This window comes from Dermochelys coriacea, chromosome 22, assembly GCF_009764565.3.
Source record: "Dermochelys coriacea isolate rDerCor1 chromosome 22, rDerCor1.pri.v4, whole genome shotgun sequence".
Taxonomy (NCBI): domain Eukaryota; kingdom Metazoa; phylum Chordata; order Testudines; family Dermochelyidae; genus Dermochelys; species Dermochelys coriacea.
This window is the reverse complement of record NC_050089.1, coordinates 13,116,508-13,141,965: the sequence shown is the minus strand read 5'-3', so window position 1 is coordinate 13,141,965 and position 25,458 is coordinate 13,116,508. Positions and strand designations below refer to the sequence as shown.

General features: G+C 42.8%; 1 protein-coding gene across 1 annotated transcript in view; it reads right to left on the bottom strand.

The window, feature by feature from the left end:
• LOC122457184 overlaps nt 1-25,167 on the bottom strand; it is a 47,260-nt gene extending 22,093 nt beyond the window's left edge. The window contains exons 1-11 of the mRNA XM_043500761.1: nt 24,777-25,167; nt 19,144-19,265; nt 18,671-18,722; nt 17,180-17,223; nt 16,399-17,060; nt 13,906-14,011; nt 13,367-13,513; nt 13,061-13,121; nt 12,483-12,649; nt 12,279-12,389; nt 10,923-11,031 (exon numbers count right to left, since the gene is read on the bottom strand). Coding sequence (XP_043356696.1) covers nt 10,923-11,031; nt 12,279-12,389; nt 12,483-12,649; nt 13,061-13,121; nt 13,367-13,513; nt 13,906-14,011; nt 16,399-17,060; nt 17,180-17,223; nt 18,671-18,722; nt 19,144-19,265; nt 24,777-25,008 — 1,813 coding nt within the window. The 5' untranslated portion in view covers nt 25,009-25,167. The remainder of the gene's footprint in view (nt 1-10,922; nt 11,032-12,278; nt 12,390-12,482; nt 12,650-13,060; nt 13,122-13,366; nt 13,514-13,905; nt 14,012-16,398; nt 17,061-17,179; nt 17,224-18,670; nt 18,723-19,143; nt 19,266-24,776) is intronic.
• Nucleotides 25,168-25,458: the final 291 nt, after the last annotated feature.

Genomic DNA, 25,458 nt, shown 5'->3' with positions numbered 1-25,458 from the left:
AATATTTAGGAGAAGCTTATGTATGTCAAAAGCTGACCAATTTAAGAGCTTGATTGTGACATTATGCACAGCCCTGAGCCAAGGATGGTGTATAAGTTGCATCACTAAAGAGTAGCACTGGAAGGCATTATGACTCTGAGAATCACAATCCCCCCCCCCCACTTCTCCTACCCTCAGAATGGAAGTTTCTGTTATTGGCCTTTGGCAGCAGTAAATTACTGTTCCTTCCCCTTCTCTGGCTCAGCTGTGCTGGCCATGGCATTGGGGGAGGTAGGATCAACATTCCATGTACTCACCTCCCACCTATTCTGAAAAAGAGGTAAGCAGGTGCATAGTCCCCTTTAGTTCTGTGTGTTGGACCCAATGTCATGTTAGCTCATGTAGAGGTGTAAAGGGAGTTCTTACTTGGTATATAGTCCTAGTCAAAATCTGGCTTGTACAAACCCCAATATACTTTGTGATGAATTCATTATGGATGCATCATTGTCATTACAATACACAGTACATTGTTTTGCCATTGAGTTTCTGTGCTAAAGTGCATCTGATAATATTAGCAAACTAGGGAGAAATTCTTCTCACTATAACCGTTCATATACATGGCAAGTGAAAATCCAACATCAGACATATTGCATAGTTTATGTAAATATACTTGACATGCACTTTAACTGTGTTTGTGTATTTTATTATAGGCGACAACATGTCTGGCTGAGAATTCTAAGAATTGCAGAGTTCCAGAGAAGCTGATTATCTGGCATTCGATCATGGCAGAAATGCCTTTATGGGTGAGTAATGATTCCAGAGAAATGGAAAGGTCACATTAGCTGTGACTCAAACACATACACCTGCAGACATTAGAAAATGATTCCTCAGCGGTTGCCAAAGTACAAAAGCCCTTAGCACGCATGGGTCTAATTACTGTTCATCTCAAGATCTGAGTTTTCTAGTGTCTTACCAGCATGTGAGCAAAACAATTCATAGCCAGGTATTTCTTGCTTGATTAAAATGGGACTTCACCACAGACTGTAGAAAGGTATAAAAATATGTTTATGCCCTCACTTCTAGTAAAGTATTATATAAAGAGAGAGATCTGTACAGGAGGCATAACCTCAGCCCTTGTGATGTAATAGGTAGAAATAAACAGGATAAATTAAGGGAGCTGTGGCAGATTTAACTCTCAGTTTCCATGTAATTGTGTATTTAATGCATTGTAAAAACTCTGGTTTAGTTTCACTCTTTTAATGCTCCAAAAATGTGTGTGGTTTGTTAAGGTCAGGTTGTAAACTGCTTGCTCCCACTGGTGTCCAGTTACTCATGTGAGCAACTGTTCACCAGTGAGTGGAAAGGCTCACACTCAGGCCATTAGTGAGCAGCAGTGAGAACTGGCTGGTTCCATAAAATAAACATATTCATAATGAATGGCACCTAAAATTCAAAACCTGCCACTAAACTTTGTATTAATTGATGTGGCATACTTTCCTGTGCTTAGATCTCTGTCACTGGTGAATGTTTGAGTGAGGTCATACAATAACCAGGAGACAATGGCATTTTGGTTCCTATTCTTTGCTCTCATCACGTGAAATGTGGTGGTTATTTTGGATACCTCATTGCACTCCAGCTTTCCAAAATTAAAGCTCCTTGGAGACTTATGGGATCATCACAGCTGGATCTAAATGACAAAAAGGCATAAATAGAGGCTGGATTTGACCCCCCAAAACAGACTCCTCCTCAATATGACAGTGCAGCAAGGCCTAGAGCAATACCAAAGAGCCTTCCTGGTAGAGAAATTGGACAACATTTTCACAGACCCTCCTTCCCTGAGAGATGATATCTCAGACATCACATCCCAGATGGCTGACTCGGAAGATGAGCTCCAGAGAACAGCCATTGAAATAAAGGAGAGAAATGTGGAAATGTCTGCCCCAAAGATGACAATGAATAGAAATTGGATGACTTGGAAACCAGGGCAAGAAGAAATAATCTTCATATTTCAGGCATCACAGAGAGTTTAGAAGGTAAAAACACCCTCACTTTTCTTCAGCAACTGCTCCCAGGTCTCTTCCAGATAGACCCACTGCTGACCGCTGCCCGCTTTGAGGTAGAGCTCAGCAAGTGGGTTTAAAAAAAAAAAGGCGGGAAAATGTTCAGCTCAAGGCTGTGGTACATAAACTGCTAGTAACAAAGGCAACTAGTTCACATTTGTGTGTTGAATCCTATCGCCCAGTCACAAAGACCAGGATCTCAGACCTGAATTGATGCATTTAGGACTGAATCTTGCAGGCCCTTGAGTGCCATGGAACCAAGCTGTGCAGTGACTCTCTCCTCAGGAGTGCTTGGAGGAGAGCTTGTGGGAGATTTAGGAGGAAGGGGGGAATGACCAGTGGGTCTATGAACTGTGTGGAAGCACTGTATCACAACACGGTGTGTGGGGGTTTGTGGTAGGGTACATCATATCATAGCCACTCCTACAAGCTAAGGGACTTGCTCTCTGTTCTGGGTGGAAGAGTCTTTCCTCCCAACACAGAGTCCCCGGGCGATGCTCTGGAACTGCTCCCTATGAAGCCAGTCGGACTCTGGGGAAGTCTTCTTCTGGGAGCAGACTGTCTTCAGGACACACAGCTCACACAACTTCCACCTTCCTGGGTCTGACCTTGGAGCATTCAGCATCCTCTGCCCCTCCGTGTACTTCCCACAGCGAGTCCACCCAGATTTGCATGGTTCCCCCACTCAAAGATCTCAGCTTTATTCAGGAAATTAGAATTTCAGCCCAAATGCCTCCTGCCAGCCAGTTCCATTCTCAGTGCATTTCATCAGGCCCTTCCGTGCAGCCATAGAAACACACTTTGCTTGAATTGAATCATATCGTTTCCAAGTTTCCTGAATCACAAACGAAGCAGAAAACAAATATTGTCCGACAGCTCCAACAGAATCTGTGTTAGCCAAGACCTCAGCCTCCTCCCTGGCTCAGAACCTTGTCTCTTCTTACTCTCTATGCAGATGAGCCCATCTGCCCTCATCTAGTGCAGCTAGATCTGGGGTGGAAAAGAAGGGAATGGGGAGCTTATGCTCAGGCTGTCTTCTCACAGAAATCCGTGGGTAGACTTTTCCTCCTGAAAGACAGCTGCTGTCTGTTGTTCTAGAAGTGGCAAAGAGAGGTTTTTATTATCATTAACGTGACTTCCCATGATGCCTAAGGTTTTCTAAATTAATGTAAATTCTCCTCTTTCCTGACTTGCTTGTGATTTGAAAAAGTAAATCCTCTGTGCTAGTCAGGAAATTGTTTTTTTTTTAAAAAAAATCATAATATTGGCTTTTGCTTTGCAGTTGATTATTTAGGATATGGTATTTTTCAACTGAAGTTGGTTGCATCAGGGAGATGCTGTTAGTTTTGGCACTGGTCACTTGTCATATAGTGCTTTGTACATCAGCTGTTCTGTATACATTACAATGCATGGTCTCCAGGACATATTCTTTGGGATGAAAGGAGAAAGGGATCTGGATTCTCTTCTGAGAACAGTCCCCCTTTCACCATGCTGGTATTACAAGGGGGCCAAAAAACTGCCAGATCTCCCCAAGGGGGGATTCCCCAGAAGGCGCAGAACTGGTATAGCCAGGTTCTGTACCACCATGCCTGCAGCCCTTGGCATAGCATGTGGGAAAGGGGTCTGCCAGAGCACAGTTCCTGGGTGGGCAGTTCCGTGGTGGAGGGCAGAAGCAGTCACTGTAGATTAAAGCAGCTCTGAGGCTGCTTTCTGCTTGGCTGCAACTGGTATAAAACTGATTATAAAATCAGGGAACCACAGGTGGCTTTTTGTTGCTGAACAGAACTGCATGCTGCTGAGAATGTGGGTCAGAATCTCTTCTCTGACATTTCTTGGTTCCACTTGCCATATTGCATCTTCCTTCATGCTGAACCTAATGCCTGGAATAATGTCTCTCTTGTTTGCCATGCACCCTCTCACTCCTCCGTGAAATCCCTCCAGTCTTGTCATCCTCCATAATCCCCTCAGTCACCCCCTCCTGAACCATTACCCCATAACTTGTGAGTATTTGTCTAGTAGTCATAGATAGACTGCAAGCTGTTTGGGGAGCCAAGAATATGCTTATCTCTTTTTTGCAAGGTATTATGGAAACAGATGGCACTATACGTGTATGTTAATAATATTTTCTGAAGATTACTAGAATGACATCCCTGTGAGCCAAGGAAGCTATTCTGCAAATATCTGCACCCTAGCACTGCTAGGGAGGGAAGGATTGTATCTGCAAGGGTTATTACATCTGTGATTGTGTGAAGTAGCTTCACTGCTCCTCCATGTCCTTAGAATAGGGCGACCAGATGTCCTGATTTTATAGGGACAGTCCCAATATTTGGGGCTTTGTCTTATATTGGTGCCTATTGCCCCCACCCTGTCCTGTTTTTTTTTCCACACTTGCTATCTGATCACCCTAGGTTGGAAGGGGAGGTTTCCTTCCTCCGGCTGCTCTTGCCTACAGTTCCCACGGTGTGGAGGGATAGACAACCTCAGGACATTATTCTTATAGGAGAGAAACTAATATTAAATACTAAATCTCCGTGAAAGGAGACAGCCGTGAACTGACTCAAATTACTATAGGATTTTGTAAGTCAAAGGGGATCATATTCACCCTGTCTTTTGTTTACATTGCTCGTCTTTTTCTCCCAGTCCTAACCTCTGAATGCAAATAAGTCCAGTATGTAATAGTGCTGTTCTGTAGGTATATAAATCCTCTGCGCAGAATGCAGCAGTTCACCCGACTCTTCTTCAAGTCATAGCATGTCTGCAACAGTTACGTAATGAACATCCTCTATCCTGATGCAAAAATTCCCCAGAAGGCATTTAAAGCATTACATCTGATCCAGGTGCTTGTTTTGTCGCTTTCTGTGCTACAGTTTGACTTTTTTTTTAAATGCCAGGCCCCTGCACTTTCTCTTTGTCTTAAAGTAATACTGTGTGCTGGTTGGACTTATATGGTGCTTTTATATCTGCAAAGGACTTTAGATACACAACTAATCGGTCCTCACAACAGACCTGGGTGATAAGTCAGCAAGTGATGATATCCCTATTTTACCAAGGGGGAAATGAGGCAGAGAAGCAAAGTGACTTGTCTAAGGCCTCAGAGGGAGGCAGTGTTAGAGCCAGGGTTAGAACTCAGAAAGTCATGGCTCCCAGTCTTTTTGTAGCTAATGTGGAATAAAGATTTTATAGACAAATTTGAGTAGTTCCAGAAAGGTAGGCAAATGCCACAATGGAATATGTTATATGAACATCTGCAATTTGAGATAATTGACTATTTATTGCCCACTACTTATGCCATTTGAATGAACCCCAGTCAGAAACCCGCTGCAAGTGCAAGGAATTTATAGAACTCTTTTCCAGCCAAAGATTTTCATTCTTGGAAGATAATGCCTTTCAAAAAGGGAATGCCATCAAATCCAGAGGAGGCAGATAAGAGAGTAGGTGTCAAAATGCCTCATAAACTTTAGCGTTTAGCTAGTATTCCTCAAGATAACCCATTCAGGAAACATTTCTGCCTCTTCTTCCATTGCATGGTATTCACCCCAAAGCTAAAAAGGAAATTTAATTAAAACCAGAATATGGCAACTATGTGAGGCAGCTCAGAAATCCCAGGGTAGCTTTCCATAGCTACAGGAATTGGAAGAGTCCTGCAAAGCCTACCATAAAACATCCTTAATGAACAATCTGGTCAACACTCCTGTTGGAACCTTAACAGGTGCACTTCTTGGCTTCCTGCAGTTTTAACTATGCAACCTTAATGTTGCTTGAAAATGGCGTTTCTTTGTATTTAAGAAAAAGGAGTACTTGTGGCACCTTAGAGACTAACAAATTTATTTGAGCATAAGCTTTCGTGAGCTACAGCTCACTTCATCGGATGCATCCGATGAAGTGAGCTGTAGCTCACGAAAGCTTATGCTCAAATAAATTTGTCAGTCTCTAAGGTGCCACAAGTACTCCTTTTTCTTTTTTTGCGAATACAGACTAACACACCTGCTACTCTGAAACCTTTCTTTGCATTTAATAGTTTGTTTGATTTTTGCGCTGTAAATCCTGAACCTATTTTTGCGCTGTAAATCCTGAACCTATATTGCAAACCCATCTTATTTCTTTATTACAAAGTCTTGGGAGGGGCTATTTAGTTAAGTTCAGAAAGACTATAGCACCTTTTGATGTGATCCTCTGAATCAGTAATGAATCTGTACCAAGCATAGTGTCAGGGAATTGCATTGCCAGAGGGTGTCTTTTTTCCAAAGAGATGTAAAAGAGAAATGTTGAATTGGAACAACTGTGGTCATTAAAGATCCTATACTCAACTTCTGTATGAATCAGGGAGTTAACGTAAGTGTCCTGGCCGGATTGCAATATTGGTAATTATGTACTGCCTCCCCAAATTCCGCAGTTAGATACTGTGTTCTTCACTTCCTGTCAAACTATTGTGTTCTTCACTTCCCATCAAACTATTGTGTTCTGTGCTGGTGTTAAAGATCTACAATGTTCTACACAGACAGGGTTGCATTTCAGTGGTAGAGAAAGTGAGCCCTTTATATCTCATATCTTACCCAATAGAATTGGTATGAGGCTTTATAAATGTTTGTGAAGTATAGAGATGATTAGATAAAAGTTATAGAAGTGCAATATATTTTTATGAAAGAGAATTCCCATTCTAAGCCTTCTTCTTTCCCAGGAATGCCCCCTTTTGGCCTGAAATATTTTATGTGATTGATAGTTAAAACAGCCTCTCGCATTAATGAAGTCTCTGTTTCCCTGATTCACAGATTAGTTTCTGATCTGAAGCTAGAAATTTTTAGACATGATTATAAAATACATTTAAGTGGGTGAGACAAGGGAGAGAAAAAAAATCTTTTTAAAAGAACATCTTTCCTATTTCTATGTTCCAGTTCTTTAGGAGGTTCTCATGTAAAAGTGTGAGGAATGAAAAAAAGGAGCACATTAAGATCAATTTTATTGCTTGAATTTCACATAATATAAGTAAGTTATAAGAACTGCATTATTTGAAGAGTTGGTATAGGAAAGTTTATAGGTTCCAAACAGATTCCTTGCAAGAGTGACTATCTAAAAACCAAGACTCTCTGTTCAGACCAAAGTCTGGTTTAAGAATGGTTTCAGAGTAGCAGCCGTGTTAGTCTGTATTTGCAAAAAGAAAAGGAGTACTTGTGGCACCTTAGAGACTAACAAATTTATTTATTAGTCTCTAAGGTGCCACAAGTACTCCTTTTTCTTTTTGGTTTAAGAATCTCTCTCTTCACTTTTGGTAACGGTGCTATTACCCCTTTTTAATAATGACTAATTTAAGCAGATTGTTAGTGTATCAGATGCTCTTATTTCCAAGTTCCTAACTATCTTTTACTTTATAATGTAATGCAACACTGATACCAATAGGTAACACAGTAAATACATGGGTGTGAAAGTATCAGCATTTATTGACAATGAGAAATAGTGGAACATAATTCAGTGCACATTAGATAAAGTTCTCACTGAGTCTTCATGCAATTAAAATACAGCCTATAAATTATATATTTTACAATGGTTAATTCAGTTTTGAGCATAATATTTAATAAGTGATACAAATCAAAGGTTCAAGTTCTGCCCTCACATATATAGATCCCATGGAAATAAGGACAGTACTATGTTCTTATTGTACATCTTGATTCTGTACAAGTTAAAATCTCTATTATTATGCTGCCTCATTTGTACTTTTTTAGTTGTATTCCAGGATTTAAAGGCCATTGAAGTCAATGAAAGTCTTTCCATTGACTTCGGTGGGGGCTAGATCTAGTCCTTAATTCTTATTTCTCAGTTTAATAAAGTGATACAATATTCCTGAGTTCTATCATGCATGTGGTATAAGAAAATCAAGATTTATTGTATATAGTGGTCTCTGAAACATTCACCATGATCTCTTCTTTTAAAAAGCAAACTAAAATTTCAAAATTTTGCAAATCCTAGAAAAGCTTAATTCCACTGGTAGGTTCAGGTTCTCTGTCCCAAAGCCTAGAAATGAATCCTGCCATCCTTCATCCAGGCTAGAGTTAAAGTGCAAACAATAGTAAAGATTGATGAAATAAAATAGAAAAGAAACCAAATTAAGAAAAATAGTTCTATTTTGGGTAAAACTCTGCAAGAAAGACCTCATTCAATATCCAACACTGAGGAGATGTATGGAAATCAGGGAGTGAATATTCAACATACAATATAATACAGAATAATTTATTTTAAATATACGCAGTTATAATTCTTATTCAGACTGTTCCTCACTCTGCGGGAAAATACAACCTGAATATAAAAAAATCCTGATATAGGAAATTGTTTAGCTGATTAAAAGGTAAGAAGTTTAGGGCCTGATCCATCATCCATTGTACAGTAGCTCTCAGAGTTTTTAATACTCAAAAATATTCAATGAGAGGAATGAGACCCTTTAATAAAAACAAAATGCAAAGACATAATTCACATTGGGGGAAAATAGATCACATTTGTAAGTACTTGTTACCTGTACCCTGATTGTACAAGTTTACACATGAATAAAATTTCTCCCATTTATTTCAAAGAGGGAGGGATATATGAATTGATTGCTGTGGATCAATCCTTTTATGAGTTATATATTGCTCTATATGAAGCAAACAAAGAAGTTTCATAGAAACCAGCTAATTCACAATCAGAGTTTACCATAAAGTGAGACTAAATCTGGAGATAGGTATTGAGGTTTTCTGGAAGTAGTTACTAAGTCTCTAAAATTTCCTAACAGATCCCCAATTATTCTGTGATAACAGTTTTGATTTTTTTTAAATTGAAAGTTATTTGGTATAAAGATGACACTGAATATTGTGAATAAATATGGAAGAACATTTTCTTCTGTTGATCATATAACTTAATAGTTCCAGACTACTTACATATAAAGTCTTCTACTGTTATAAACTCTGATTGTATCTTTAAAAAACTTGCCCATAGTTGAAAAGACGTGGTCAGTTACAGGAATTTTTTTCAGTGCGTGCCTTAAAAATCTGTGATAACCCCATCCTTGGAGTTCCCATTGACTTTACATGCCATTGCAGGTGTGTAGCATCTCTGAAAATTAAACTCATATGGTAGGGAATAATCTTGTACTGGCACTTAGAGGGTTGGACTCCAGAGATCTATGGTCAATATTTTCAAAATTAGGCACCTATATTGTAAGGCTCAATTTTCTGAGCTCACACAACTTGAACTGGCTTCACAGGGAGCTGTGAGTGCTCAGCACCTTTGAAAACTAGGCCTCTCTAATTTCTGTGAGTCCAATTCTGGGCTCTCCGGGGGTGTTTTCATCAGCAGCTCAAGTTTTAACAAATTCAGAAGACTTTTACTGTCTGTTTTCTGGCTGTTCCTCAGCAACAGCTGCGGAGCATGAGATGGGGATAATGAACCTACTGGCACATCCCTAGAAGGCAAACAAACAAACAAAGCATTCAGTTCAATAGTAGCTGTCTTGTTTTATTTATTCTACATTATTTTTCTGCTTGTCTCTGCAGGCAAAGGTGATTTCAGTGAAGTGCGGAACTCTGGGCCTGATCCAAAGTCTTTTGGAATCAGTAGGCATTTTTCTCCTTGACTACATTGGCTCTGGATCAAGCCATATGATGCTAACATAAACTTACTCAAGTTCCAGGAAGGTGGGTGTGCGCAACCCTGCCCACAGCTGAAGGCACCTTCCCCAGCCTAAATGGAGAAACCATGAAGCCCATGGTTCAGCTAAGTTCAGGGGACAGCAAATGATCAAACAGGAACAAGAATGAGGGTTACAGAGCGGTAAGTAAGGATCCTGGGGTGGGAGGGTGGAAGACTATTCTACAGGTGAGCACTGGGTTGCCGACTTTCTAATTGCACAAAACCAAACACCCATGCCTTGCTACTGCCCTGCCCTACCCCTTCTCTGATACCCCGGCCCCACTCACTCCAGCCCCCCTCCCTCTGTCGCTCGCTCTCCCCCACCCTCACTTACTTTCACTGGGTTGGGGCAGAGGGTTGGGGTGAGGGCTGCAGCTGGGGGTATGGGCTCTGGGGTGGGGCCAGGGATGATGGGTTTGGGGTGCAGGAGAGAGTCTGGGCTGGGGTCGAGGGGTTTGGAGTGTGGGAGGGGGTGAGGGGTGTGGGCTCAGAGAGGGAATTTGGGTGTGGGACAGGGCTCAGAGCTGGGGTAGGGGGTTGGGGTGAGGGAGTGGGTGTGGTGTGTGGGCTCTGGATGGGGTGCTCAGGTCTGGGGTAAGGGATTGGGATGTGGGAGGGGGTGTGGGCTCTGGGAGGGAGTTTGGGTGTGGGAGGGGGTTCCGATCTGGGACAGGAGGTTCGGGCTCCAGCCGGGCGGCGCTTACCTCAGGCGGCTCCCGGTCAGTGCTGCAGCAGGGCTAAGGCAGGCTTCCTGCCTGCCCTGGCTCTGCACTGCTCCTGGAAGCAGCCACCATGTCCTGCCCCTAGAGGGAGGCACAGCCAGGCAGCTCTGCACGGGTGTGGCTGCCGTGCCCGCAGGCACTACCCCCTCAGCTCCCATTGGCCACGGTTCCCGGCCAATGGGAGCTGCGGTGCTGGCGCTGAGGGTGGGGGCAGCACACAGAGCTTCCCTGATTGCCCAGCACCTAGGAGCTGGACATGCCGGCCACTTCCAGGAGCCACGCAGAGCCAGAGCAGGCAAGGAGCCTGCCTTAGCCATGGTGCACCACCCACTGGACTTCTAATGGCCCAGTCAGTGGTGCTAACCAGAGCCGCCAGGGTCCCTTTTCGACTGGGCATTCCTGTTGAAAGCCAGACACCTGGCAACCCTAGGTGAGCAGCTTCTACACTATAGCTATTCAGTTAGGATGCCCTTAACTATGCAGCACAGTTGCCTTCATCACAATTTACCTTTAACAACATGGCCAAAGTGATTTGAGGATAAAGAGGAAGGAAGCTCAGACATTTCTTGTAAATGTGGAAGGGTCCCTCCACTCAGTACATGCGGCAAGCCACAGTCCTGTACAAATGAAGCATCCAAAACAGTCAAGCATTTTCGGTCATCCTCATGAACTCATTTCCTCACTATGGATACGTTCAGGTCCTGACATGCAGGGGCCAGATTCCTTACTCTACTCTAACCCCAAGGGGACAGAAGATGCCAAGTTCAGCAGTCTCTTAATTTAGTGATAAAGGAGTCCATTAAAATCTGGGTTGAAATTATTTTTATTGCCCCCTCCACGTTTATTTCCTAAGGAACACAAATATTAAGGAGGCATGTTTACTGTTGTACATACACATACAATGAATAATCACATGTATTGGCTTCACATTATTATTATGTTAATTGTCTTGCTAGCTTTACAGGAATCTTTGCAGACAAGAGGCTCTTATGAGGCATATTCAGTCAATGAAAAAGTCAGAAAGGGACTGAGAGGGATTCAGAATTATTATTATTAAGTAAGTTCTGATGGTTTGTTGCTCTGCCCTTGGCAAGACACAGACAGATTTAGGGTGAAATTCTGGCCCTACTGAAGTCATTTGCAAAACTTCTATTGGCTTCAATGGGGTAGGATTTCACCGTTGGACCCAATTCTGCAGACAGTTAAGCACCTGAGTTAGTGTTTGCAGGGTTGGAGCCTTGGTTTCCACCCCAAGGCACTTACAACCTAAGAGTCAGGCAAAAATTTTACAAGATGCACTAAGACCCAGAAGATAATTTCAAATATTTTCTATTTTTGTAGTGTGGGTTTTGGGTGGTGCTGATATTTCAGCGACAGGGGTTAGAATAAATATTAACAAAATAACACCTTGTCTGTATTAAGACAATATCTCTTATAGATAACTGTTTGTTATGGCAACTTATGAGGACATGAAAGTCAGCAGGAAAGAATTATCCTGGTGCAGCTTCCCTGTGCTGGCCTCCTCAAAAGCCTAGGTGCAGAGTGTGGTCAAGGAGTGGGGATGGAGACTCTGCTGCAGCCAATGCTGCAACCCATTGGCAGTCCTGGTGGGGAGGGGGAATGCTTTAAATTTGAGTAGGCCCTACAACAACCCAGAATAGGGAGGATACAAAGGTACATTAAAGCCACCATAGTGCCCTTCCCCCTGAATTGTACCTTTTTTGGTTGGGCTCCCTAGATGCACAGCTCGAACCTCCGCCATTGTGTTTTAGACATTTATAGCTTAACCTATGGTGGTTTCCTTATTGGATATTAACTCTATATATCCTGTGCAATTATCTTTTCACCAAATTAATGGAATTACCTCCTGAAGAAAGTCCTCCCTTTTGGGGCCATGAGATTGGGGGAAACATGTCATTTCCTTATTTTCCTGGAATTTTACAAAGTGAGTGACAGTTTGATATGATTTTGGTTTCTATGAAAAAGGGAATCTAAAATTAAGGGAGGGAAATGAAAGCCACCCACAAAAACAAGCAAGCAAGTCATTTACCCTGATATTGACACTCACCTGCAGCCCAGAGTTTGCTCCCATTTGTAATAAACAATTAATTCCCTCAAGAATTTGATCTTTGCGCATTTGCAGAAACTTTCGCTTGTCAGTGTGGTTGAGGATTTTTTGAGACTCCCTCGCTAATGCAGTGTGAGCAAGAACTGCACAGTGCAATGGTGTTAAACCTGGATAGGAAGAACCACAATGACATCAGTCACTTGCTAGGGACTAAATCCAAATGCTTGGGTATTTTGACTTTAACAAAAACACCAACAATTAGATAATATTCAGCTCAAGCTTTCTTCCCAGGCTTAGCTATTCCCAGGGGTCTTCTGCTCATCCCTCACCCTGAAGCTTCTACCTGTAGAGAACCATTTCTACCTTTTTTATATCCCAGTGGCATAGCAAAGCACTAGCTTCAGTGAGCTGGAAGAATTCAGCCCTTCCCAGCAGGATCAACACAATGGGGTTGCCAACTTGATATTTCCTACCTAATTTCTGGGGTTTAAAATTACTTAGGTTAGAGTAAAGCCAGAATTTGGAGCCTTGGAGGAGTCTGCAGTAAGCTTCACTGTGGTTAAAATTGCATCTCTTACCGTAATCGTCAATTTGATCCACTTCCACATGCATGCCTCCTTCTTTACATTTTTTCAGAACCTGAAAGAAGGAGGATGCAGAGATTGTAAATATTGATTGTGGCCTCTGGGCACTGCCACAGTACAATAAAACAATAACAATAGTGACACCAGTTCATCTCTGCTGGGATGGTTTCTCATATCTATAGAGACGTCTCACGTTTTGCATGGCAGAATATGCATGTGTCTCCTGCAAAATGCAGGCAGAAAAATCCAGTGCATATGATAGTGTAATTACACTGTATCTCTAATTAAAGCTCTACTTACATCCAAAACCCTTAAGTACCCATTCTCTGCACACAAATGGAGTGGTGTTTTCCCAAAACTGTCCTGTTCATTGACATTGGCTCCCAGGGAAATCAAATCATTGACCATCAGGTACTGGTTCTTTTCAGCAGCTAGATGTAAAGCCGTCTAATAATAAGAGAGAGAGGGAGAGAGACTTTACAGTGGAAAAAAAAATGAAAAGTCTTTAACCAGCATGGATTAGCAGCTAGGGGAAAACATTGGGAGTCAGGACTTCTAGGGTCTATTCCTGGCTCTGGGAAGGAAGTGTGGTCTACTAGTGGAGGGGAGTGGTGTCAGGACTCCTGGGTTCTATTCCTAGCTGTGCCACTGACTTGCTGTGTGATCTAGTGCAAATCATTTCACCTCCCTGCACCGCAGTTTCCCCATCTGTAAAATGGCAGTAGTAATACCTGGCTGACTGGGGTGTTAGGAGTTTAAAATCAATGTTTGGAAAATGCTTAAGGATCCTTTAATGTGTCAGAGAAGTGCCCGATTTTCTTTTCCAGTTAGTGTCCTACCCGTTTTGCTGCATCCTTCTCATCAATTTTGTTTAGAGATGCAAATCTCTGTGCAAGTGCATAAGCCAGTGCTCTCCTTCCTTGAGTGACAGCCTTATGCAGGAGCCTGGAATAGGACAGGGTTTGTTATGCATTAGAACATTCAGCAAATGTGGGCAAGGTTTCTCAAATAACTGCAGGGATGGTATCTTAAAGCAAAAGGAACAATTTTTTTCAGTGTGTAAAATAAGGCATCAACAACTTTGGGGACAGTTCAGTATTTCAGTCATTTATTCTTTACTCTCTATTAACTGAGAGGGTGAGGGTGGGCACACACACTTTATAGGTCTGTAGGCTGAGATCACTGCACATACCAGGGGCTAGTTGCATCCCTCCATTTCACCCTACATGCTCCCTGTGCACCAGTCTCCCATCCCTCTGTATTTCAGAGACACACTCCCCCAAACTCCACCCTGCCAGGGGTTGTGCGTGCACCGCATTTCCACGTCCTCCCTTACCAGGGTTCTCTGTAGGGTTGCCAATTGTGGTTGGACGTATTCCTGGAAGTTTCATCACATGACATAATCTTTAATGAAAGATTAATCTTTAATTTCTGGAGACTCCAGGACAATCCTGGAGAATTGGCAAACTAGGTCTCTGGTATGGGACAGGTGGGGAAATGTAGAAACTTCCGTCCAAAACCAAAAAATAACTCCTAACTCCGGCTGCAAAACAATGTTTCTCTTTTTAGGTGAAATTCACCCCTCTGCAGAAGCAAGCTGGGAATCACACCCCTAGCTTGCTGTGTAGATTTAGTCTTTGTGTAGAACAAATAGATCCTAGAACATGCATGTGGTTTTTGCCATATCCAACCTGGCATTTGCACCTTTTGTGGACATAGTTAAAGATTACCAATGAGAATTTGGCCCTTTAGGTCCCATATGAACAGGAATTGATGAATATTTTAATTTCTTGGTCACAGGACATTTTGTGCATCTGTTTAGGGGGATGTAAAAAAAGGATTGCAGAAGATGTTGGCGCTTTAACAGTGGGTGGCTTATTGTAAGTAATGGTAATGCAATTATAGTAACAAAGGTAAACAGAAAGAAAAGGAGTACTTGTGGCACCTTAGAGACTAACAAATTTATTTGAGCATAAGCTTTCGTTAGCTACAGCTCACTTCATTGGATGCATTTGATGGAAAATGCGTCCGATGAAGTGAGCTGTAGCTCACGAAAGCTTATGCTCAAATAAATTTGTTAGTCTCTAAGGTGCCACAAGTACTCCTTTTCTTTTTGTGAATACAGACTAACACGGCTGCTACTCTGAAAGGTAAACAGCAATTTCTACAATGTTATTGCTGTATTCATGAGCACTCTTCGGCATAGCACTTGGTCCACTTGCTACGTTTTGTTTCCTGTAATGTTGCAATCCTGTAAAATGAGATTGTGTTTGGATCCCTTTGATTGTGTTTTAAAGACAATCAAGAAGTCTCATCCCTGCTGAGACTAGGCCAGTTTTAAGAAAGGTGGCATCTGTTTTACATCAGCTTCCTTAAACTGGCTGAGCTGTGAAGGAAATCAAGTTATTGGGGTTTTTTTTGGGGGGTGGGCTGGGGCGGGAGGTCTTGTTTGTTTGCGTAAACAAATATTTGCTCTTTAAACACACTTTATTCTACTGAAATGGGTTCAATAACCTTGTTGTCTTCGAGTCAGTTCCAGAGCAGCAGCCGCTCCCAATTCTTTGGAAGTCTGCTGCCTGCACACTACATCAAAACTTACATACATTGCTAATCTCCTCACCCATTTTTGTTGCCAGCTACGAAAAAAAGTAATTATTCATAGTCTGTTTGCAGCTTGGTAAACAATGTTAAGGAGTTTTTTTTATTGCAAATCAGTTTCTCAGGAGCATAAAGTAATTGTTTCAGAACAGGTGCCTTTGATTACATTTTCTTCTCGCTGCTCACAATTCAGTCCTTGGCCTTATTTACACTGGGATGCTGTCCTGACTTCAGTTGTCAGTATCCAGAAAGTGGGCTAACTACACCAGTGCAAACCTCTAGTGTGGACGGGCAAAGTTACTATCGGCACCGGTAGAACTTGGCCCTACCTAAAAACAGGTACATCTGCACTGATGCAAATTACAGTTTGCGCTGCCTTCACTGAAGCTTTGTCTATGCTACAAGTAATACTGCGGGACAGCTGCAGCTACATTGCTGTAGTATAGATGCTTGCTATCGCATTGGATGGTGTTTTTCCACTGCTGTGGTACATTTACCCTCTCAAGAGGCAAGGGTGGTGTCTATACCGGGGCTTAGTTTGGCTCAACTATATCTCTAAAGGGAGTGAATTTTTCACATCCTGAGCAATAAAGCTAGGTCAACCTAAGTTTTAGGTGTTGATCAAACCTAAAGGTTTCCACAACACCAGTGGCTGGAATTGGATCAACTCCCCATTGTCAATAAGATTTCAGAAAAGAGAAAGCGATATATATATATTAAAAACAGTCACAGACCTGTTCCCATTTTCATCAGGTGCAAGCAACTTGTCCACTGGGATATTTCTCAGGAGACTCTCCTCCCAGTATAGTTGGAACTGGAAGAAAGAGAGGGCAGAAAAGTCCTGCTCTTCAAAAGAAACAGAGGTTGACTTTAAATGTCCCACATAGTCCTGGGAGGTTGCATCAACTTCCAGGAACTCCTCTGAATGATGTCCTGGTGGATTGTAGCAGAAAGGTCTGTCCTGTGCAGAAGGCTCTAGGAAATGTCCCTGGGGACTGATAAATGGATCCTGCATCTGCCAGCTGTTCTGTTCCTCATTTTTACTCGGAAATGATATTTCCAGGGAGTCTGGGTGTTGCATTTTTTTATAATTGGGTAAGTAAGAATTCTCCTTTTGTCCACACACTAGTTGGTGGCAATCAGGAAACGAGCAACACAGCTGTGATTTGGTCAGGTTCTTGCTCCTTTCCAGCAGGCTGCCAGCTGGTTGTTTTCTGCCGTTAGCTTCCCACCAAGAGGTCTGAATATCAGGGGGAAAGCTGTGCCAGCAGCAAGCTGGCATAGGGCTCAGAGACTCTAGCTTAGAGTGGCTCTTGTTCAGGTCTTCCTCCAGTACCTCAACCAAGATATCAAGGTCCTCCAAGCCTTTTAGTGCTTGCTCAGAACTTTGCTTTTTCTAAAACACCAAGAAGAAAAACAAAATTCAGTCATCAGGTGTCCTGTTCAGCCTCAGAACCGTAACATGTGATTTGCCTGGAGAGTCAGAAATCCTGAAGCAAAAGGTGTCATGCATACCTGTCTGAGCTGTTTTTCTGAATAAGGGTGAGCTTTTCTTCTTGCTATTGGAAACAAAACAAAAACATTTGAGTTAAAAAAATATAAATAATATTCACTCCAATATTTCTCCCCATAGGATACACGGGTGAGAGGAAGTATACGGTGAAAATGCCTCAAGCCTGGTTTATAGCACAGAGGTGGGCAAACTACGGGCTGCGTCCAGCCCATCAGACCTTTAAATCTGGCCCTCGAGCTCCCTCCAGAGAGTGGGGTCGGGAACTTGCCCCACTCCGATGCTCCAGCCAGGGAGCAGGGTCAGAGGCTTGCCCCACTCCATGCGTGCTGTGGCTCTGCATGCCTCTTGGAAGCAGCAGCATGTCCCCCCTCTGGCTCCTATGCATAGGGGCAGCCAGGTGGCTCCACACACTGCCCCTGCCCCAAGTGCTGGCTCTGCAGCTCCTATTGTCTGGGAACTGCAGCCATGGGTGCTGCAGAGGCAGTGCCTGCAGATGGGGCAGCATGCAAAGCCGCCTGGCTGGTGCCGGGCCTCCACATAGGAGCCGTAGAAATGTTGCTGTTTCTGGGAGCTGCTTGAGGTAAATGCCTCCCGGAGCCTGCACCCCTGAGCCCCTTGCCCCATCCCTGATCCCCCTCCCACCCTCCAAACCCCTCTGTCCCAGTCCGGAGCACCCTCCTGCATCCCAAGCCCCTCATCCTCAGCCCCACCTCAGAACCTGCACTTCCCGCCAGAGCCCTCAACCCTTCACGCATCCCAACCCCTTGTGCAGCCCGAAGCCCCATCCCACACCCTGAACTCCTAATGTCTGGCCCCACCCTAGAGCCTGCACCGCCAGCCAGAGCTTGCACCCCCCTTCTGCACCCCAACCCCCCAATTTTGTGAGCATTCATGGCCCACCATGCAATTTCCATACCCAGATGTGGCCCTCAGGCCAAAAAAGTTTGCCCACCCCTATTATAGCAGCATATCTCTCAGCTTTGCAGCCCTGCTACAGCTGCAGTGTTGCTGGTGCAACCATGAAGAATTTAAGAAACAAAGCTAATTCTGACAAGGACTTTGGAGTACATGAAGGTGCATGTATTAATGTGCATTTGTGTGAGCATAGACGTATTCTGAGGGTGGATCAGTGTGTGCTTTAAGGGACATTGAGAAAGCTCTTGCTAGATGAATGGAGGGTGCAGAAGAAGAGAAAAGCTCCATAAAACTGGCTGGATCTAAGTCTACAGAGGGTTTTTATTTGTTTGTTTTTTTTAAAAGGGTACAACTTTGAAATATATAGGACCACAGCATCATCTCAGCATAGCTCTGTCAAAACAAAATAGTTATGCCAGTGTATACCAGCTGAGAATCTGGCCCTATATCTTTAAACAATAGGTAGCCAGTGGAAATGTTTGAGAGTCTTGTGACCCAATTCTTTGTGTACATGTGCTTGTGAGAGGGCATCAACCTATAGGAAGAGGAGTTTGCTTTCCCCCCAGTGGGTACTTTACCTGTTGTTCCAGAAGATCTTTTAGTTGTAGTTGCCCTTATTGATTGTGCTTCCTAAGGAAACAAGCAAATAAACAGAAATTAATATATTTTGAGATGGTAACATTTACTAGAAAAATTTAACTAGTGCACAGTATGTGACTTGAGCAAAATAATTCTGATACAAACAACTTTTATCTGATAAATTTTTTTGCAGAGCATGGAAACTGATCTCTTTTGGATGAGAAAGATCCTTGCTACCATGCTCTTGAAAAAATCTCCACTCTAGTCCCTCAGTAATGTTTGAATTTGGGATGTACAGCACCAGATTGCAGACCTCTACCACTTCACCTAAAGGAGTAACTCTATTGGATGGAAGCAACACCATGCTGGTATCATCTGCACAGTAGCCACAGAGAGAGAACATGTAACATACTTTGCCATCATGTTACACTTTCATATGTGGTGACTTCTCCAAACTCAAGGAGATTCTTACCTTTGTGTCACTGGGGTCCATCCCTTTGGAAAGCCGGACTTTTCTCAGCAACTCCCGCACTGGCATTTTCACCCGCACACCAACATACCGCTTCTGAAGGGGGAAAGTGCTCAGCATAGAGTCTGGAAAAAGTCAAAATAAGGTACTTGAAAAAGAAATTACCACAAGATAAATTCTACAAGCCATTGTGTGATAGGGAGAGTAGGAGGTAGTTTTGCCCTAAGAGGATGTGCATAGTTTCAGGTGGTTTGTTAGTTGGGGAAAATTCCCACTTTGAATTATATGTTCTCTAGTTCTGAATTTTCAAGAATTACTCTTATTTAGTATTGATAAACATGCTCTAACAGTTCAGGGGGCTTCTCAACAGGTAAGAGACAATCAATAAAATAAAATAAAAATCTGACTGAAGAGCTTACAACCTGAGGGCATGAATGGAAAGAGAATACATATGTAAGCAGAGTCTGAATGAGCTCTCCTCTGCCTTCTGTGGTTGAACTGGGGAGAAAGATCTCAGGAGCAGACTATATTGGCACACACCGGGGATTGGCAACCTTTGGCCCATGGCCTGCCAGGGAAAGCTGCTGGTGGGCCAAACCGGTTTGTTTACCTGCAGCATCTGCAGGTTCAGCTGATCGCTGCTCCTACTAGCCATGGTTCATTGTCTCAGGCCAATGGGGGCTGTGGGAAGCGGGGCGGGCCAAGGGATGTGCTGGTTGCCCTTTCTGCAGCCCCCATTGGCCTGGGACGGCAAACCACGGCCAGTGGGAGCTCCTATCGACTGAACCTGCAGACGCTACAGGTAAACAAACCATCCTGGCCCACCAGTGGCTTTTCCTGGCGGACCTCAGGCCAAAGGTTGCCAATCCCTGGCATAGACAAATCTAATTTGTCTAGGTGATCAGCAGACAGACTTGCTTTGCCAAGTGATTAGTTTTGGCTGCTTCAGATTAAAGTTCACTTTAATCTTGAATACAGGGAAAATGAAATGTTATTTTTCAGAGTAGCAGCCGTGTTAGTCTGTATTCACAAAAAGAAAAGGAGTACTTGTGGCACCTTAGAGACTAACAAATTTATTTGAGCATAAGCTTTCGTGAGCTACAGCTCACTTCATCGGATGCATTTAGTGGAAAATACAGAGGGGAGATTGATATACACGCACAGAGAACATGAAACAATGGGTTTTATCATACACACTGTAAGGAGAGTGATCACTTAAGATAAGCCATCACCAGCAGCAGGGGGGGGAAAGGAGGAAAACCTTTCATGGTGACAAGCAAGGTAGGCTATTTCCAGCAGTTAACAAGAATATCTGGGGAACAGTGGGGGGTGCGGTGTGGGGGGAGAAATAACATGGGGAAATAGTTTTACTTTGTGTAATGACTCATCCATTCCCAGTCTCTATTCAAGCCTAAGTTAATTGTATCCAGCTTGCAAATTAATTCCACTTCAGCAGTCTCTCGTTGGAGTCTGTTTTTGAAGTTTTTTTGGTTGAAGGATAGCCACCCTCAGGTCTGTAATCGAGTGACCGGAGAGATTGAAGTGTTCTCCAACTGGTTTTTGAATGTTATAATTCTTGACGTCTGATTTGTGTCCATTTATTCTTTCACGTAGAGACTGTCCAGTTTGACCAATGTACATGGCAGAGGGGCATTGCTGGCACATGATGGCATATATCACATTGATAGATGCGCAGGTGAACGAGCCTCTGATAAAAGAAAAGGAGTACTTGTGGCACCTTAGAGACTAACAAATTTATTAGAGCATAAGCTTTCGTGAGCTACAGCTCACTTCATCGGATGCATTTGGTGGAAGTGAGCTTTAGCTCACGAAAGCTTATGCTCTAATAAATTTGTTAGTCTCTAAGGTGCCACAAGTACTCCTTTTCTTTTTGAAAATACAGACTAACACGGCTGCTACTCTGGAGCCTCTGATAGTGTGGCTGATGTGATTAGGCCCTATGATGGTGTCCCCTGAATAGATATGTGGACAGAGTTGGCAACGGGCTTTGTTGCAAGGATAGGTTCCTGGGTTAGTGGTTCTGTTGTGTGGTGTGTGGTTGCTGGTGAGTATTTGCTTCAGATTGGGGGGCTGACATCTTCATCATCTGGAACCATGGAAAAGAAGCCCTTGAGGAATTCCACCATGATTTCAACAATTTCCATCCCACCATCAACCTCAGCCTGGACCAGTCCACACAAGAGATCCACTTCCTGGACACTACGGTGCTAATAAGCGATGGTCATAAAAACACCCTATATCTATATATATATATACCTACTGACCGCTATTACTACCTACATGCCTCTAGCTTTCATCCATATCATACCACAAGATCCATTGTCTACAGCCAAGCTCTACGATATAACCGCATTTGCTCCAACCCCTCAGACAGAGACAAACACCTACAAGATCTCTATCATGCATTCCTACAACTACAATACCCACCTGCTGAAGTGAAGAAACAGATTGACAGAGCCAGAAGATTACCCAGAAGTTTCCTACTACAGGACAGGCCTAACAAAAAAAATAACAGAACGCCACTAGCCATCACCTTCAGCCCCCAACTAAAACCTCTCCAACGCCTCATCAAGGATCTACAACCTATCCTGAAGGCCGACCCATCACTCTCACAGATCTTGGGAGACAGGCCAGTCCTTGCTTACAGACAGCCCCCCAACCTGAAGCAAATACTCACCAGCAACCACACACCACACAACAGAACCACTAACCCAGGAACCTATCCTTGCAACAAAGCCCGTTGCCAACTCTGTCCACATATCTATTCAGGGGACACCATCATAGGGCCTAATCACATCACCCACACTATCAGAGGCTCGTTCAGCTGCGCATCTACCAATATGATATATGCCATCATGTGCCAGCAATGCCCCTCTGCCATGTACATTGGTCAAACTGGACAGTCTCTACGTGAAAGAATAAATGGACACAAATCAGACGTCAAGAATTATAACATTCAAAAACCAGTTGGAGAACACTTCAATCTCTCCGGTCACTCAATTACAGACCTGAGGGTGGCTATCCTTCAACCAAAAAAACTTCAAAAACAGACTCCAACGAGAGACTGCTGAATTGGAATTAATTTGCAAGCTGGATACAATTAACTTAGGCTTGAATAGAGACTGGGAATGGATGAGTCATTACACAAAGTAAAACTATTTCCCCATGTTATTTCTCCCCCCCCCACCCCACGCCCCCACTGTTCCTCTGATATTCTTGTTAACAGCTGGAAATAGCCTACCTTGCTTGTCACCATGAAAGGTTTTCCTCCTTTCCCCCTCCCCCCCCCCCGCTGCTGGTGATGGCTTATCTTAAGTGATCACTCTCCTTACAGTAAAAAGAAAAGGAATACTTGTGGCACCTTAGAGACTAACAAATTCATTAGAGCATAAGCTTTCGTGAGCTACAGCTCACTTCATCGGATGCATCTCCTTACAGTGTGTATGATAAACCCATTGTTTCATGTTCTCTGTGTGTGTATATCAATCTCCCCTCTGTATTTTCCACCAAATGCATCCGATGAAGTGAGCTGTAGCTCACGAAACCTTATGCTCAAATAAATTTGTTAGTCTCTAAGGTGCCACAAGTACTCCTTTTCTTTTTGAAATTTTACTGTCCTTACTGTATGTCTAAAGGGCAGCAGAACTGCCCTAGCTGAGGGATCACCCTCACTTGAACCTCATGTTCTGAGCCATGGGGAGTGATGTGAAAATGAGTGGGAACAAGTGTTCGTCCTCGCTGATGGGGTGACCTGTTTAAAGAGTCTAAGATACCATTTAACCTTTCTCCTCTAGTGTTTAAAGACAGAGCAGACCAATTGAGAATTGAGAATCCTTGGTTCTGCTCAGCAATCGCTAAAGCTGAAGTCACTGATGAGCATCCTTGGGAGCTTGAACCTTAGACTTGGTGTCGGTACAATGCTGCAGTGAAAAACAATGTAAAGGATGCAGCAGAAAGTTCCCCACTATCCAGTGAAATCACTAAGACCTGAAATCACTAAGAACTGGGCTACATGGTGGAAACTCTGAGCACAGCATCATAACTAGAGGCAGCAGCATGCAAAGATAGTGGTAAGCAGCCCAAAGGCAGCTGCAGAGACAACAGTGACAGCAACAGCAGAGATTGAGGCAAGCAGAGGTGTTGCATGACCCACCCTCTCCCTTCAGCAACACTTATTTTCCCAGCATTTAGAAAAATCTTAAAAGTACCAAATTTTATATTTTATAAGTCTTTTATCATGACAAAAATTTACTGATGTGAAGAGTCCATTGTCCTTTGGGGTTGTGGGCCAATCGAAAGAGAACACAGGGCCACAAAGAAGGCCTAGGTTCAGGAGAACCCTCATATGTCAAGACTCACTGCGTGGGCTGCTGAAAGCTGAGAGTTTGATAGAGGCGATGCTCACTCGGGCAGTGGTGAGCTGCTGTAGCTCCTAGAACACCGCTTTGTGATGCATATGGAGCTAAAGCAAAAAAGGAGACGCGATTATGATTAAATACCAAGACCATGGTGGCCTAGAATGATAGGGATATATGTGACTCGGGTGAACAGATCCTGTGGTGATAGGAGTAATATATAGATAAATATAACCTGAGGGTTGCACTGCTAAGTTTTCTCCATGGACTAGATTTTCAGCTGGACCCAATAATCACTGCTGTACCCTGGCTGGCTATTGCTTCCAGCTGAGAATAGCCAGAATTCAGTAAGCTCTGACTATGCCCCTTTCTGCCCTTGACATGCTACCAGATCAGAGGCTACAGGGGATGGGGAGTGACCTGGGAATTGGCTACATAAACTACGGACTCAGGTCACATGGTCCTGTTTTTGCTCCCTGTTTAAGAGTTTGAAATATTTTCAGCAGGAGAATAATGGATACTATATAACAAAAATTGCACTTATGATAGGAGCTTTGAGATGACTTGTCATTTTTGCTAAAACTTGTGAATCCTTTGGAATTTCTGAATGCTTAGCAGGTGACAGAATACCCATGAATAATATGACCTCAGAAGTCAGTTGTTTACTATTCAAACAGCTCTAGAAGTGGGACTAATACCTGCTTCTGCCAGATATTTTAAGGCTTAATTAATTACTTTTGTAAAGCACTTTGACACCCTGGATGAAAGTACTATCGAAGTGCAAAGTTGTTATTAATTTTATTGTTCTCTTTCAAGCTATTAATAAAAATGCTGGATGATGCATCAATTTACCTGTCCAGGTGCAGTCTTGAAGCTGAAGCATTTGGTAAAGGCAATAATTTATTATACATATTTGTATACAATTCTATAATTATTCACCAAGTCATATATTACTATTACACGCAGAACCAAACATAATTAAGAAAATATATGAGCAGCAAAATGTTACAGGTAAACAAATCATGGAATATAACTACAACAATCTGCAAGACATTGAAGAACTTTTGCCTTTAGGAATAAACCACATCAAAACCAAAAATAAGCTAACTACATAAACTGATCATATTTCTCCATTTGACATTATTACTGCACATACCTAAAATGCACTGTTCTTTCAACAACTTACTATATTGCTTTGCAAAGAAATGCAGTATTGTCGTACATAATAGTTGAAAGTATGTGAAAAAATTTTAATCTTACCAGTAAGACCAGACATCTCCTGGGTTTTTACTGGGGAAATATGACAGATCTTGGGACTCACAGCATTAAATTCTGTTAATCCAGAAGCTGGCAAAGATGTTTTGGGGCTGGCAGTTTCCCCAGGCAAAGGAGATCCTTGGCCCGTGCTATAACCACCGATTTCACTTTCGCTGATGTTTTGATTGGTGAGAACTTTAGGACGCATTCTGATTTTTTGCAGCATTTCCACCATACATGTGAAAAAAATGCTTACTTGATTTTAAGGAAATATGTAAATCCAAGTTTTACATTGAGAAGTTGATAATAACACAGTCGGTTATTCCCCAGTGCAATTAGCCACTGCTAGCTGAATCCAATTTCCCTATTCTCCTTAAAAGGAAGATATAGATAAAATCAGTCTTCAAATCCCAGCAGCCTGTGGAAACTACTTTTGAGTATTTCATGGTTCATTACCCCTCTACCTCCTTTATAGTCAGGCATGGCTCAAAAGACGTCACAGCATGAAAATACCACACCCTCTTTCTAACAATCTATTGTAGCAGCTGAAGGTGAAGTAACTTTTCCTAAGAAGTGCTCAGTGGGATTGAGCAGGAAGAGGTGAAAATAGAAAACTGAAAAATATGTTTTTTCCAAACATAAAAAAGAAAAAATAAACAATGATTAGTTGATTTTAAAAGAACAT